Source organism: Mangifera indica, chromosome 17 (genome assembly GCF_011075055.1).
Source record: "Mangifera indica cultivar Alphonso chromosome 17, CATAS_Mindica_2.1, whole genome shotgun sequence".
In the NCBI taxonomy this organism is placed as follows: Eukaryota; Viridiplantae; Streptophyta; class Magnoliopsida; order Sapindales; family Anacardiaceae; genus Mangifera; species Mangifera indica.
Window position 1 is genome coordinate 1,507,078 of NC_058153.1, and position 15,219 is coordinate 1,522,296.

A 15,219-nucleotide genomic window follows, 5' to 3' on the forward strand; every position below is an offset into this window, starting at 1 on the left:
ATTGCATGTGGAGAAAGGATGAAGACGTAGATATTAATTCAAGGCTGTAGATATAATAATGCCTACTGTTCTTTTTTTCTTTATCATATTTTATTTCTTTCCAAGTTACTGTTTATCACCAAGTTAAGTTAGTTTAAGTTCGATGTTTAAATTTGAGTCCATGGAAACTGTCTTGTTTAGGTTTAACTCAACTTAAATTAAATCTACTTTTAGCTTGGGGAATTTGGATTTGAGCTTTAGGTTTTTTTTTCTTTTCTTACATATGACAATTATTTATTTTTAAATAATATATATTTATAGTAATATTTTATTTTTTAAAATAAAATATTAAAATTTTGTTTTCAAACAATGGAATAGAGTGATTTGGTTTAATTTAGCCTGAATGGTTTCTTATTTTTTAAATTCTTTCCTACTTGAATCTTGGGCCATTGGGATGCTTGGGATGGTGCAGGCATCTGCAGACAAAATGCAAATAATTTTCTTTTCCATTTCCGTTGAATTCTAGTTGACTAGAATACAGGAATGATTCTGCAAAACTTCGATATAACATTTGCTGTTCTACGTCACGGAGGATTTTCCAATGGTCTTCAACATTGGAATCATCTACGCTGTGTCCAGACATGAATGATTAATATTGAACCTGGAACATCTCGGAAACCATTATAGACTGTTTCAAGCGCAGAAATTGTTATGCTTTGTTGAAAAATCAAGCCATGTCGACACCTCAGCTTCGTGAAACCATCACTTATTGTCTCCCCGAACTGCAATCGGATTCCGATGAAGTTAGACAGAAGGTTCTCCAAACCCTGGATTCAATCACCAAAGTCAGTCCCCAAGCCAGGACTTTGCTAGCACAAACAAATGGAGCAATTTCGGCCCTTCTTGACCTCTCAAAATCAGCCTCCCCCATCATTCAAACTCTCTCATTGTCCATTCTTTTCAACCTCTCCCTGAATCCTGACCTTAAGCTCTCTCTGGCAGACATGGGAACAATTCAGCTTCTCAATGCAGTAATCGTTTCCCCGGCTTCCCCGGAATCGAGGAAATTAGCTTCCTCTTTGATTTGCAGCTTGGCAATGCTAGATAAGAATAAGGCAAAGTTTGGGGTAGCTGGCACCGTACAGTTGCTTGTCCAGGAAGTTTCAGCACCAAATGTTTCTGCTGGTCATCATCTCCTCAGTTCCTTGTCTGAACTAGTGCAGTTCCATGGGAATTGCACTCTAGCCCTCCGATCAGGGGCCGTGGCAATACTAATCCAGTTTATTCGAAACACCGAGACAGAGGATCTAGCTGCGACTTCACTTGCCGTTCTGGGTCTTCTTGCGAGGTTCGATGAAGGGCTGAATGCTTTGAGAAAGACAGAGCAGATTGTGAGCTCAATGTTTGATGTGTTGAAAGGGGGGTGCATGTTTAGCAAGGAAGGTGCAGCCGAAATTCTAATTCGTCTGTTTGATGAAAGCGAAGGCTGTGTGAGAGACGCAATGCGGCTGCCGGAATCTTCAAGTGTGCTGGCTGATCTTTCAATCAGGGGATCGCCTAAAGCTCGGGAAAGGGCTGTTCAACTGATGAAGAAGATGATGGAAGCTGACTTGAAATCATATGGTGATGGAAACACCATGTTTTACCAATGGTAAGAGACTGTCCCTGTTGAGAATTTCAGTTTAAATTAATTAATAAAAACAAAAAAAATTTCATACCGTTAAATTGGGTTGGTCTCTGAATCAAATATGTACACAAATTACAAGTATGTTCATTTATTGAATTTTGAAACTGTTCACTAATTTTTACAAATCATACATCCATTTAATTTAAACTGAGTTAAATCTAAAATTGAGGATGGGCTCAAACTTGAAAAAAATCTAAGAGACCTAGTTTGGATTCAAACTCATTCGGACTAATGTACAATAGTGTTGAGAGAACTATCGATGAAATGAATATTGTAATTGATAGGATTAACATTCAATGAATGAACAAATAGATTGATCTCAAATCAAATTGAAACTTTAACTCACTCAAATAGAATGGTGACTTTTATAGTCCTCCCAATGATACGGGTGGATACGAACTAAGCTTGAACACTCTCTTACTCAAATTTTTCTCAAATGAAAAATAGTTTAACTCAAATTCATCAAACCAAAATTGAGGATAGATCAAATTCGACTTAAATAAAAAATTGTTTAGTTTGGTTTAATTCAAGTTCATAGTTCAAATTCGTGACTTGAATTCGTAAATCAAATTTACAGTTCATTGACAAAATAACATTGTTTTGATAATTACTTAATATAACTTGAAACAAATTAGGAGTCAAATTTAAATTGAATCAACATATCACCCGACTTTCGAATTGAATTGAGTCAAACTCCTGGCTTAAATTCATTTCAATTTAATAAAGATACTGATTTTTTTGTCTCAAATTTGAGTTAAATGAATTCAAACCGAATTAACTTTTAAGACTAACCTAACTTGATTCGGATCTAACCAATCAAATGATATTATATGACACAATAGTTCCTTTTGTTGGTGGGTTTGCGTAAAAGAATGAGAAATGGCATGGGATATACACCTTGTTTTGAATGATTCCCAGCCATTTCAGCATGAGGGCGCCGAGGTTCCAAAGAGGACACTGAAAATGAGCGTAAGATAAAAAGGGTACTGAAATTAGAATGGAATTCCCCATATTCCATCTTCAAATCAAAGATTAGGTAACATTAAACTCGAAGCAAGCTTCATCACATTTTACGGTCAGGGATACACATACACAACTAAAGTTAGATCTGATCCGGATGGTTTAAGTTCGAATTCAAAGTCAAGTCAAATAAACCAAGTAAGAGTCAAAATTCAAACTCAAAATTAGATTGTTTTCAAATCTAAATTCAAGTCTTAACTCATCAATCTTGAATTAAACCTTAATCAAATTCCAGTTCAGATCAAATTCAACCCTATGCACAAATCATTATTGAAACCAACCAGCAATACATTTGGTGCCGCTGAAACCAGTAAATATAAAAAGTAACATTAGTGGAGATTTACAAGTTTAATTCTATTTATTCTTGCTCAATCTAATCTTCTTCCAGTTGAATTGGATTGGCCATGCTCATGAATGGAAGCATTTACCAACAAGAGAATCGAATCAGCCCCCTTTCCTTTTCCTTTTTCTCAGTTTGCTACAGCCTTCTTTACCATTCCCCAAGAAATTAATTGGTGGCTGATCATCTCATCTCTTCTCTTATGGGTTTATTTATTTGCAATTATTCTATTTTCTTCTCTTTTCAAGCTGTTCCTTTCTAGAGAGAGAGACTGATGATCCACATGCAAAAAATAAAAATTAAGAGGACGAGAAAGGGAAAAGAAAATGGCACAGAAAAAGCCATTGCATTAGTACTGAAGAAAAAAAAGAAAAGAAAAAGATGGTCAAAAATTGATGAACCTCGAAGACTTCCATCCTATTCCATTATCAGCTTCGACTATCTTTATCGAAACTCTACCATTTCCTTTAATCTCCTTGCTCTCTCTCTCTCACTGTATATACAGCCATGCAACTTTTTTTTTTTTTTTTTAAAGGAGAAACCTTTTTTAAATTGGATTGTTTCTTTGAGGTTTAATTGATTATACCAAATATATGAAATTCTAAGTTTAGTGACGGACTCCAACTTATTCATCTCATATGTTGTCAATAGATTTCAAACTTATATTTTAATGCTCGGATACCCTGCCTTTGCCACTCAAAGTATTCCTGGGGCTAGCCATGCAACTTTTACTTTTAACCTTCGCTACACAATACACACAAGCAATCCAATGATTTTCCAAACTTCTATTTAAATTTTGACCAAGCATAGGATCGATCGTGCAGATTATTTTTCACAGCAAGAGACTTCAAAGAATTTTATTGATCAATGAGATTAATTTGTTCAAACTCTTGAAAAATTAGTTGGTTAGGGTTTTTAATTTACGAACCCATTTGACTTATTTGTAAAATTAGGGTTTCAAGTACGGAGAAAAATAGAAGGAATATTCAAAATTGAAAAGTAACGTCCATTTTCCCTTATGCAGTGACTCTGAAGAAGTGGAATGTCAAAGTTACAAAGTATATAATGACAGAGGAGAGGTGACAAGTCCTTGTTTATTCTAAGATGAATAAGAATAACGGGGTCTTTTTCTCTGCAGATTTTTGTTTTCGGGATTTGCAGAATATTCATTTTGTCTGGTAAGAAACAGTGAACATTGTTTCCTCCTTGTCGTATCCCTCACCCGTAAAGAAATTTTTTTGGTCCAGCTTGTACTACTTGCCTCGCATGGACCCTAATTCAGTAAACAACATAGAAATTGAGGCCCTTCATATAAATGCCATAACCAAAATTATAATTTTTGCCCAGGAAGGTTAGTTTGAATAATAAAAATAGAATTATTCAAATAAAAAAGAAGGTATATATTTGAAACTTATCAGAGATAAATCAAGATCAAATTTTTAATTTATTTATTACCATAGTTGTATAATCGTAATTGAATTTAAAGTTTTCTTTTGTTTGATATAATAAGATCAAATCCGATTTAATTGAAAAATAACTCTTACTTGATTTCTATAGAAAGAGTTGGGTGTGATTTGCTTTAATATTTTATTAATCCAAATTCAAAATATATATTTCTTTTTATTTCAGGATTTTTGTTGTGTGCTTCATTGTTCAAGGAGCAAAAGTGAAAATATGAAAAAGAAAATGCAAGTAAGCCTCCCTCTGGCAACCTCAATCTGCTTCGATTCTCGAGGTCTTATAACAAGTATATAAACCACCTTAGCCCCAACCCAAAATCACAATCTCCCTTGTTCTCATCCCAGCTAACTCCTTTTCAACTCTCTGACTTGTTAAGGTGAGAGCTTACATGCCACATTATCTTCTTCATTTCATATATATTTCTTCTGCAACTGCTCATTTCATGTAGATTTGGTCATATGTTTCGGCATTTCTGTTTTTATATCATTTTGTAACTCAGTTTTAATTTTCTTCTCGAGTTGATGATCAGATCATGAGCAGGCCAGGAGATTGGAATTGCAGGTCATGCGGCCACTTAAACTTTCAAAGAAGGGACTCATGTCGAAGCTGTGGAGAGCCAAGGCCAGCTGATTATGGAAATTTTGGTGGAAGGGGTGGAAGCTCCACTTTTGGATTCAGTAGTGGCCCTGATGTTCGGCCTGGTGACTGGTACTGCACCGTCGCCACCTGCGGCGCCCACAACTTCGCCAATCGCTCGAGCTGCTTCAAGTGTGGAACTTCCAAGGATGATTCCGCCGGATTGGTTGAGGGGGACATGCCTCGAATGAGCCATAGCTTTGGCTTCGCTAGTGGCAGCAGCTCTAGTCGCTCTGGATGGAAATCCGGCGACTGGATTTGTACCAGGTTGATTGTTTTATTCAATTTTCCTTTATGAAAACCTCTACTACAAACATAACATCACTTACAAATATGCATGGTGTACAAGTCCGTGCATGCCATGCTTTGTGATTTTTAAATACTATTCTTGTTCATAATCTAAGATAATTACACTTGAATTGGACAGGTCTGGTTGCAATTGGCACAACTTTGCAAGTCGCATGGAATGTTTCAGATGCAATGCTCCAAGGGATTCTGGCACCAAGTTTTCGCATTAATCAAATAGCAATAAAACCATGTGTACCAAATTTTGGGTACTTAATTTGATACTCAAATGATATATCATTATATGATTAGATGGTTTTGAATTGAAGATAAAGTAATATTCAATCATATAATGATAAATCATTTAAATATCTATTTGAATACTCAAAATCGAGTATACATAATATTGTTTATCAAATAGTTATTAAATATTCAAGTAAAGGGTTTGCTATTTTATTAGTATTGGATTATATAATCATAATGAAACAAATTAAGAGGATGGCTATGGCATCGGAGAATTCAGCCAACTTTTTGCTTCCAATCTACATATCTATTTATTTCTTTATCCTATAGATGCAAGGGTTTTCTTCTGGTAGCTAGGGCAGTTTGTGAGGTTGATATCTATTAGCTATTGTCTTTTTTGTAATGGTTTAATTGGATTTGAAGCTTCTTTTAAGAATTCTTGCTTGTAATTGTTCTCTCTCTGGATCTCTTTAATTATATCTTTGTGGATGTCAACATTATGGATAGTTCAAAACTGCCTTTCTTTATAAGCGACAAAGAGGAATATTTGACTTATATAACTGTAAACAATCAGCATATTGCTCGTCTCTGCAAAGCAATTTAAAGAGTTATATAGATGGACCACCATGGGGATCTTTTGTTTATACCAATGCAAGATAAAAGGCAGAGATAATGGTATTCAAACCTTATCTCTGGATAAGCTTTTTGGCTAGAGAAATGGGACAATATAAATCATGCCCTAGTTTAATTCATAAGAATCATATCTATTAAACATGAGAATAATTATGTATAACAACCCTAAACACTAAAGAATCAGATAACCCTCTCTTCAATAATTCCATCTTTACATATACATTTCATACATATGATCTATCTCAATTATGCAATATGATTTATTTAAGCCATGAAACCCTAACACAAGATTAAACATAATTCTTGGGTAGTTAGTCAAGTAGGGATTTTCTCAATCGTTTGCTGACAAATTATTTGATAGCAGTTTTATATGTATATGCATTGGATGCCTTTTTATACATTCAGATAACTCTCTTAAGTATTCAATCTTTACATATACGCTTCAATGTTTCATACATGTGATCAATCTCCATAAGCCATGAAACCCTAACACAAGATCAAATATAATTGCTTGGTAGTTAATTGAATAGGGATTTTCTCAATCGTTTGTTGACAAATTATTTGACAATAGTTTTATATGCATATGCATCAAATGTCCTTAAATACTATAAAAAATAATAATTAAGAGACTTGGATGATGAATGACTCTAATAATGGGCAGTCACTCTAAAACCAAAATATCAACCCTTAGCCAGCAATTTCTAGACTCTTCCCACAAATTATCTCTCTACATGTTTGGTTGGAATTAGGTTGTTTATCGCTCACATCTGATATGAGTTGGACACTGTCAAAATTGAGTTACACTTGTATTTTGTTAGTGTGGGCTACTTTGGAACAACAAACATGTCCAACTCAAAACTGGTAAATCATGGCAATATGCATCGTATGTCTTTATATGGAATATCAGAACGAATAATTAAGAAACTTGGATGAGGAGGAAATCTAATTAAGAGCATGCATCAAGCAAACTTAGGTTAGATGGTTTTGAGTTTGACTTGAATATATAATCAATAAGGTGAGAGACTTTTCCAAGCTTCAAATCCTGGTCAATCTAATATTGCATGCATGGATACATATGTACATATGTACATCAATGAAAATTGAAATATACAGAAAGCAAAATAGTAATGAAAATAATAACTTGGGTAATAATGTAGTTATGTTGTTAAAAGAAACTGTAAGAAAATTCACATTGGATACCATAGCTTTTTAAGCTTGAAACTTTCATGGGTTCCCTCATTGACCTCTTGGATTCCCATAAGAACAAAAATATTTTATTATGGTCAAAAAGTTACAACCCTCCATTACTTAGCTTTTAGTAAGATTCTTTGTTTCACTTTAAAGCTTTATTTGTTGATGTTAGTGAACTCAAGTACAAATCTATTTTATTTATTAATTAGTTATTAATAGATACATAATTACCACAAAGACAAGACAATTGATGGAGAAGATACAGAAGAAAGAAGAACATGAGGATCTTTATTCATGAATTTAAATGGGAGATTGGGTCCCAAAAAGCCATGGAAACTAGCTAGTTACAGGAACTGAAGAATTCAGTGAATTTTAAATAGTTAAGAGTTGAAGTAGCTAATCAACACACTGTGATAGTCAAATGCCAAGAAAACAATACAACTTTTTTCTCTTCAATATGTCAAGATAACTAAAGCTATTTCCTTTTGTGAACTTTATATACCAACCAGCATGCTTAAAGTATAAAGCCAAGCATATCTATATATCCATGCATGCATCTTCCAGCTGGGAACAATCTTTAGTTGCCTGTATGTGGCATTATTCCATCTTACCATTCTAGCTTTTAACCCATTAAAGTGGAATTTGCCTTGTCAAAACAAAGAAGAAAAAAAATAAGAATGTTGTTTGCATCAAGAAATTGAAGGTTAGTTTTAAGATTTTAGCTGCTTTTACTTTAATCATATAGAGCATTGTGGCTCGTTTTCTCTTTTCGGCTGCTCTGTTGAGTTTGAGTTTGTTTTTCTTTTAGAAAACTTGTTATAATAGAAATACAATTATACAAAGAATAACAATTCTACAAAGACTAGAAATATATTTTCTAATAGGAATTGTATCTCTATTAGCCTATAAATATAGAATCTTGAGAATGAAGTAATTCACAAGAGCGAGAAATATACAAGGATTTTATAAAGTTTGTTAGCATGCATATGAAAGAGTTCTGGTTATAAACACCTTTTGGGATGCCATCGGTTTAATGTTTTTGGTAATATCATATTTTTGTTGATCAAGGTTTATACTAGACATTGACATACCATTATTGCTCATTGGGATATCACATTCTGCATCTTTGTAATAACAATATATTTATTTCACATCCGTGGATATAAGCGGGTTACGTTGAACCATGTCAACTATTGTGTTTTTCATGTGATCAGCAATTCATTTCACATATTATTAATCTTGAAATTTGTTATTCTTCCTCAAACTCCTAACAAATCCCACATGATTAAACTATTCACATAGCATTTTATTTGTCAATTAATATATGTATTAGTGACATTGTTCATTTTCAAAGATATTATTTACCCTAACACCAATCCTGTTTGGTCACATTGTTCACCAATTCAAACAACATTGAGTTTAAACTAACCTTTATTTGGATTCAGTTCAAATCAAATCTATCCCTAATTATGATGATGATGTGGGAGGGATTTGAAGTGAATTGAGTACTTGAATAAAATACTGCCCATTTCATTACTTTTAGTTCTTCCATAATGATCAAATTGGAAGAAATTCTTAGATTTTGTACTTCAAACAGATGAAAGGTTCAAACAAACACAGGTCCTGAAAATTGCCAGCCGGGTAACAGTTTAAACTCATCAACCACAAAATTTAACAAATAGTAGAGTCATTCAATCTTTAGTATTACATTTCAACTCATTTCAGTTTAGATTTTGAAGACCTTTGCACAGGTTTTGCAATGGGTCGAGCTGCTGCACTCTTCACAAGCTTCTTCGCATCATACTTGATCGATGAGAAAGCACATAGCACGGCAATCAACATTGTTGGATAGACATAAACAGATCTTGTAGGATCTGGGCTTGCTGACTTTCCTAGGATCCCTTCCTTGATAAGGCCCCATATTATTAGAAGTGTACCAAACAAACTCATCCTTCCAGGTTTTAAGATACCAACAAGTGCTCCTGCCACAGAGAAGTAACTTCCTGCAAGAACCTGGCACAAGAACAATAAGGCAGAAAGAAATCAATAACAGCTACAATTAGAAGACGAACTCAAAATATGAACACATTACAGTAAAAATTAAATCCAAGGTCTTTGAGAATAGCCAGTTAACAGTAATGTTGTCTACTTAAATTCCCAGTTTCTTAGATGGTACGCCAATCAAAGAACTGACTGACAAATTATGTGGCAAATTCAAGAATCACTCATGGAATAAATTATTACACAAATCAATAAAAAGAAGATGAGATGGAAATCTGGAACCTCTAAGCGCTGGAGATCAGTCACTGCAGAGGCCTCCTTCACGCTGGTTAAGTTATATATGTCCAACAGGTTATCCCAGCTCGGAACAGTCATGTTTTGGATAAGGCCATGCACAATGGCTCCAGGATAAAGTAAGGGCCTTAACAATGGGAGTGGGAAAGATATCACTAGCAATTAATTGGGAAGAAGTGACATGGAGGGGTGTTGCGCACATACCAGCTCTGCATGGAACCCTGTACTTACAAAAATTTAACCAAGCCAAACGTGAAACAAATGCATCAACATTGTTGCTAATCAACAATGAAACAAATTAGAGACAGTTGAGCATACTTAAATTGACAGTTTATTTGAAACTTCATCAAAGTCAACAATATTAGAGATTCAAACTAGAATAATGCTATAAATCAGCTTCATATCATCTCACAATTGTTACTCTTTCCTCTTTCATGATACAAACTCCCAAAAACTAACACTCATTTCAAGTCACTTCAACTTAAAAAGCTTCCCCTCATGCCAATGATGCAACGAAATGACCATTTAAGCTCGGGGTCCACCAGTCTCCATGATCATCAAAACAATTTTATGATTTATGGTTAAGCACTCAGTTATATAAGCTCAACAAAGCCCAGTTCATAAACAGCTAACCTCTATTTAATTAGATAACAAGTAATTTATACATATAAAAACCCTGAGCAACTCTGGATTCAAGTTCGAACTCAAGCAAGCATCAAGAACAATCAAAAGCAATATTAGCCACACAAAGGTGATAAATATAATTATTCATGATATAAAAGAAAACCCAGAAACACTTCTGAGAGACACACAGATCTCAAACACAAAGAACTCTGCATAATTGTCAAAAGTCAACCTATAAGACCCAGATTTTGGCATTACGTGTAACTTTTTGCGTTCAGTTTGATGGTCAAATAAGCAAGTTACAGTGAATTCTGAGACCCAAAAAATCCACAAACACTTTTATGCATCTAAACAAAATTTAAAAAAAGAAAAAAAGGTAAAACCCGGTTGGTAAAAAAGCAATTCTGAATTTGGGTAATATTTATTTGATTGTAATACCTAAAGAGCGGGATCTGGAGAATGATTAGGAAGAAATAAACCCGAGATGCAATTGATGTAATATTGCTTATCCACCCTTTTGATGAAGTTGCCATTGTTAAGGGTTGGTTCAACTAACTAACCTCTCAAAAGATTGGCATCAGAAGAGAAACGGAGACTCTGTTCTGGTGTCCGTCTTATTACAAAAGTTCAGTGTACCCCCCATATATTTTGAAAGATCATTATGCTACTAATAGTATGCAATACCATATTTTCATTCCTAATTTGTGCTAGTATGTTCAGTTTGTTATTGTTGAAACTATTAGAGGCAATATTTAAATTTTAAAATTTTTATTAAATTCCCCCAACTTTTTTTAATGTTGAAAAACCTCTAAATTTTTTTATTAACACCCTGCATATTTTTAAAAAATAATTTTTTTAAACATTCAATTATAAATTATTGACATTCTTATTTATATTAGTAAATTTTTAATTATTTTTACTTAAAATTAATATAAATTAAAATATAAAAATTATTTAATAAAATTTTAAATATAATATTATGTAACTTAAGGACTTTTTTATCTTTTCATTTTATAAAATATAACATATTTTTCAACAAATTCCCAAACGAATAGGAAAATGGCTTTATAGCTTATACTTGAAAGGGTGGGATTCGTGGGAATATCGTCTCATCAAACTTAAAGAAAGGTTTTATACAGCAACATCCTTGTTTAAGGTTCCTATTGGTTAGATAGTATCGGTAGTTACACCTGATTAATCAGTTACATTATATGTTAGGGTTGGGTTTAAACCCCTCAAAGTTGCTGAAGGGGCGAGCTTAAATTCAACTTAAGTTTGGCTACATTGTCGAGCCAAACTGAGCTTATTAATTTGATACTATAACCAAATAAAAATAACTAAAATAATATTGTTTTGATGTATATTAATCAAAATAATATCGTTTTAATATATTTGTATCAAAATTTTCAAACTTACAAGCTTCACAAGCCAAATATTCTTTGAAATCAAATTTGAAAATATTTAACTGTCAAACTCGAATTTGAGCTCAAGTCCACTTGAATCGAACTTGTTTTGAACTTATTCAAACCGAACTTATTTTTAAGCTCAAACAAACTTGCCTTAAATCAATCCCATATGCAACAACACAGCTAGTAAATTGAAAAGTTGTGATCATAAGAAACTTAGACCATGTCATGTAAGATCTTAATTTCAACTTTGACCTCAAGTAGCATTTCTACATCACATTGTGAAAAGATAAAAGAGAAAGTGTTAGAAAGCTTATCTCCAAATTTTCAAGTTTGTTGATACATCATTAACAAAAAATAAAAGAACAGTTATATCATTCTAACATGTTTGGATTTTAATTCATTCAGATTTGTTTTAATTTCTCGTGCAGATGTTGTGGAGACTCTAAAGCATTCATTTTTAATTGCCGATTCAAGTGTAGGTCCAGATTCCAACTTTGTATCCTAGATGTAGGTGATTTGAGATAAGTCTCCTATCGAGTAATATTATATGTACTGACAATATATACAAATGTTAACATGTTATAACCTGATATTACTTTATCAACATCAACATTTGAAACCGTATTTATACCCATTATTGAATAATTATTATGATGAAACTGAAACACCAATCCTTGTCACACAAACAAGAGAGTTCCATATTAAACCAAACAGTAATTAACCACAATATTTACGATGAAATGACATTCCATTGCTGGACATTGCTAATATAACACCTTTTATAAGAGAAATAGCAAAAGTCTGAACCAAAGGATGGGGTTTTAGAATTGAAAATTATGGCTTAGGCAGTGCCATAACTGTAGGCAGATGACATTGACATCACTTGACCATCGACACCCTTCCTATCTTGTTCTATTTCATCAAAGTAATCCTCTCGAGCATTGTCAGCAAGCATAAGAGAAACTAACCAAAACAAGGCTGAATCAAGAGAAAGAAATGCACCTCCACCAAAAAGTCCAGTTTTTGCCGTTGGGCATGTTGTCTCAAGATTATGGTGTACATTTCGAGCCAGATGAAGCTGCTCCGTAATTGTTGGCCACAATAGCATGGTTAGGGCTAATCCCCCCGAAAACCTGTAAATATCGGTACACAAATATCAATTGTAACATTGTGCAACAACACTTAATTAAGGTTAAGAAGTTAAAATGATAAGAATAATGGTGAAATTCAATATCTTGTCTCCCATAGAGTAGTATAAAAAGGGCTCCTCCACATAAATTTTGAGCTCTCCATCTCTCCTTGATCTCCAATAGTTTCTTTTCAAGTACTTAAGTATTGTTATGATAGAGTTCAGATGATATTATTTCATCAAAATAGAAAAGTGGTCTCTTCTTTGCTATTTATACGTCATTATATCCTGTGAAACACACTTTGTTCTAACCCTGGTGTACCTGAGACCTGAGTGAAGAAGGCAAATCTGCTTTTAAGTGCTACAGATGCCCCGACTTTCAACCTTATATATTCAAGGATCTACTCTAATAGTTGTAATTGTTATTTTTTGAATACCAACCAAAAAAAAGTTAACAATCTCCGACTTTGTATCCTGTGAAACACCCTGGTCCACCAGAGTGTTAGATATGCCCAACTTTCAACCTTACATATTGAAGGTTCTTCTACTATGAATCATAAAGTTGTAATTGTTATATTTTGAATGCTAACAAAAAAAAATTAACAATTATTTCATAATAAGGTTTCATCCAAGTATATACGTACAAAGCAATATTGAAGAAAACAAGGAACATGGTGCTTCGAAAGAGAACAGCTTGTGGAACAGATTTCCCTCTGTAAGGATAAAATTGAGATATATATCCAACCACAACTGATGCCACGAGAAACACAGTTGATAGGTACCCCAACACAACAGATGGATCAGATGGATACTTGCAAATAACAACATCTTTCCCCGCTATGGGAGTCCCCGAAGCAGGCTGTAAAAACCCAATCAAAATAACTTAAGACGAATCTGAAGCCTATTCAACCAAGACCTCATCATATTGGCAGCATCATGAATTAGATTAGTCTCCTACCTTCTTATTTTCGGCAATTACTCCGAATATGAAAGACAGAATTCCAAAAGTTGAGACAAGAAGAGACATCTGCTTCATGGTAACCGCCATTGCGCAGACTAAAATTCACAGATGCCCTACAATAACCAAAGAGTAAAGCAGGTTTTAGAACTCGAAATATAAAAATTAAAAACGGTGAATAATGAACCTGATGAAGATAGAAAATATCCGGATGGAGATTTTGAAAGAACCTCTTTCTCGGTGTCCTGGGCACACTGTCTTTCCTCTCAGTCAGCACAAAAGGATGAAGAGCGAAGGATTATGCACATATACTAGAAGTCATCCCTGAAATCTCTCCCTATCCTTCGGGATTGTAACTAAATGACCTTTCTATCCTCCTCTTTCTCCCTAAGTTAGTCACAATTAACCGTAATTTCAACTCTATGAGTTGCCCTGACGGTCATTTTCGTCTGTACCTCAACAAACACTTTACTGGATTCCACGGTGTGACGTGGTTATTTTTACCATATTATTATCATTATCTTTCTGTGAATTTAAAATTCATTATGGATAATTTCTATTAGGTATACGAATACGGCTGTACGCGACCTTCCGGCTCATTTGGGCGTATTCCCTGAGTAAAAGTGCATGTTTTCTTATTGTTTTGTTGCCAAATTCCATGGCCCACCCAAGATTTGATAAAATGACAGTCTCACCTTATAAGTTTGAAATATCTTCAAAATATAAAATATTACAATAACATCCTTATCGAACTAAATCATAAATAGTATTATTTTACACTTAATATATCTTGAAAATAGTTATAGCCCAAATAATTTATAATATAACATTTACTTCACGTCTATTTAGTTTTTTGAAAATATAATTATTATTTTTAAAATTATAAAAAGACGTGTTGAAACGTGTTGAAATTTTAAAATTTTTAAAAACAACTCTGAATTTTTTTAATTATTAAAAAACCTCAAATTTTTTATTAACACCTTTAACATTTTAAAATATTTATTCACTATTTAAATATATGATTATATGTCATTGATTCCTTTATTTGTATTTGTATTAATAATTTCTTTTTTTAATTAAAATTAATATAAATTAGAGTCCAAAGTTTATTTAACAGATTTTTGGAGATAAAATATTATTTTTTATCATTTTAATAATTTTAAAAAATAATTAAAAATTTTTTAATAAATTTAATAAACAAATAAAAAATAATTTTTGCAAACTTTAAGAACGACACATTATGTCATTAAACATGGGTTAGGAAATACTTATTTGCCTTGTTTCGTCACATATGATTTATGTGTGGGAGAGTATTTACCATTTTCCTTT

General features: G+C 33.2%; 3 protein-coding genes and 1 pseudogene across 4 annotated transcripts; 2 read left to right on the forward strand and 2 right to left on the reverse strand.

Moving 5' to 3' along the window:
* Positions 1-713: 713 nt before the first annotated feature.
* Positions 714-1,634, forward strand: LOC123200853. Its single transcript, XM_044616244.1, has one exon. The coding sequence runs from the start codon at positions 714-716 to the stop codon at positions 1,632-1,634; it is 921 nt and encodes a 306-aa protein (XP_044472179.1).
* Positions 1,635-4,736: 3,102 nt separating this feature from the next.
* On the forward strand, positions 4,737-6,087 carry LOC123200556 (uncharacterized RNA-binding protein C17H9.04c-like). Its single transcript, XM_044615779.1, has 3 exons — positions 4,737-4,863; positions 5,017-5,390; positions 5,551-6,087. The coding sequence occupies exons 2-3, from the start codon at positions 5,020-5,022 to the stop codon at positions 5,639-5,641; spliced, it is 462 nt and encodes a 153-aa protein (XP_044471714.1). The 5' UTR covers positions 4,737-4,863; positions 5,017-5,019; the 3' UTR covers positions 5,642-6,087.
* Positions 6,088-9,096: 3,009 nt separating this feature from the next.
* Positions 9,097-11,123, reverse strand: LOC123200554 (annotated as a pseudogene).
* Positions 11,124-12,477: 1,354 nt separating this feature from the next.
* LOC123200555 lies at positions 12,478-14,252 on the reverse strand. 2 transcript variants are annotated; one of them, XM_044615778.1, is made up of 4 exons: positions 14,121-14,252; positions 13,891-14,006; positions 13,577-13,791; positions 12,478-12,936 (listed from the first exon to the last, which is right to left on the reverse strand). In XM_044615778.1, exons 2-4 carry the CDS (start codon positions 13,978-13,980, stop codon positions 12,645-12,647), a joined length of 597 nt encoding a protein of 198 aa, XP_044471713.1. In that variant the 5' UTR covers positions 13,981-14,006; positions 14,121-14,252; the 3' UTR covers positions 12,478-12,644. The 2 variants fall into 2 exon arrangements, with proteins under 2 accessions (XP_044471713.1, XP_044471712.1); XM_044615777.1 differs by having other exon boundaries at positions 14,098-14,248.
* Positions 14,253-15,219: the final 967 nt, after the last annotated feature.

What these genes read in the sequence shown, in the direction of transcription:
- LOC123200555 (XM_044615778.1), bottom strand. Translation starts at nt 13,980, where the DNA reads ATGGCGGTTACCATGAAGCAGATGTCTCTTCTTGTCTCAACTTTTGGA. An exon ending in TAATTGCCGAAAATAAGAAG is followed by an intron (nt 13,792 to 13,890) that starts GTAGGAGACTAA and finishes GGGTTTTTACAG; the next exon opens with CCTGCTTCGGGGACTCCCAT. An exon ending in GTTTTCTTCAATATTGCTTT is followed by an intron (nt 12,937 to 13,576) that starts GTACGTATATAC and finishes CGATATTTACAG; the next exon opens with GTTTTCGGGGGGATTAGCCC.
- LOC123200853 (XM_044616244.1), top strand. Translation starts at nt 714, where the DNA reads ATGTCGACACCTCAGCTTCGTGAAACCATCACTTATTGTCTCCCCGAA.
- LOC123200556 (XM_044615779.1), top strand. Translation starts at nt 5,020, where the DNA reads ATGAGCAGGCCAGGAGATTGGAATTGCAGGTCATGCGGCCACTTAAAC. An exon ending in GGCGACTGGATTTGTACCAG is followed by an intron (nt 5,391 to 5,550) that starts GTTGATTGTTTT and finishes TGAATTGGACAG; the next exon opens with GTCTGGTTGCAATTGGCACA.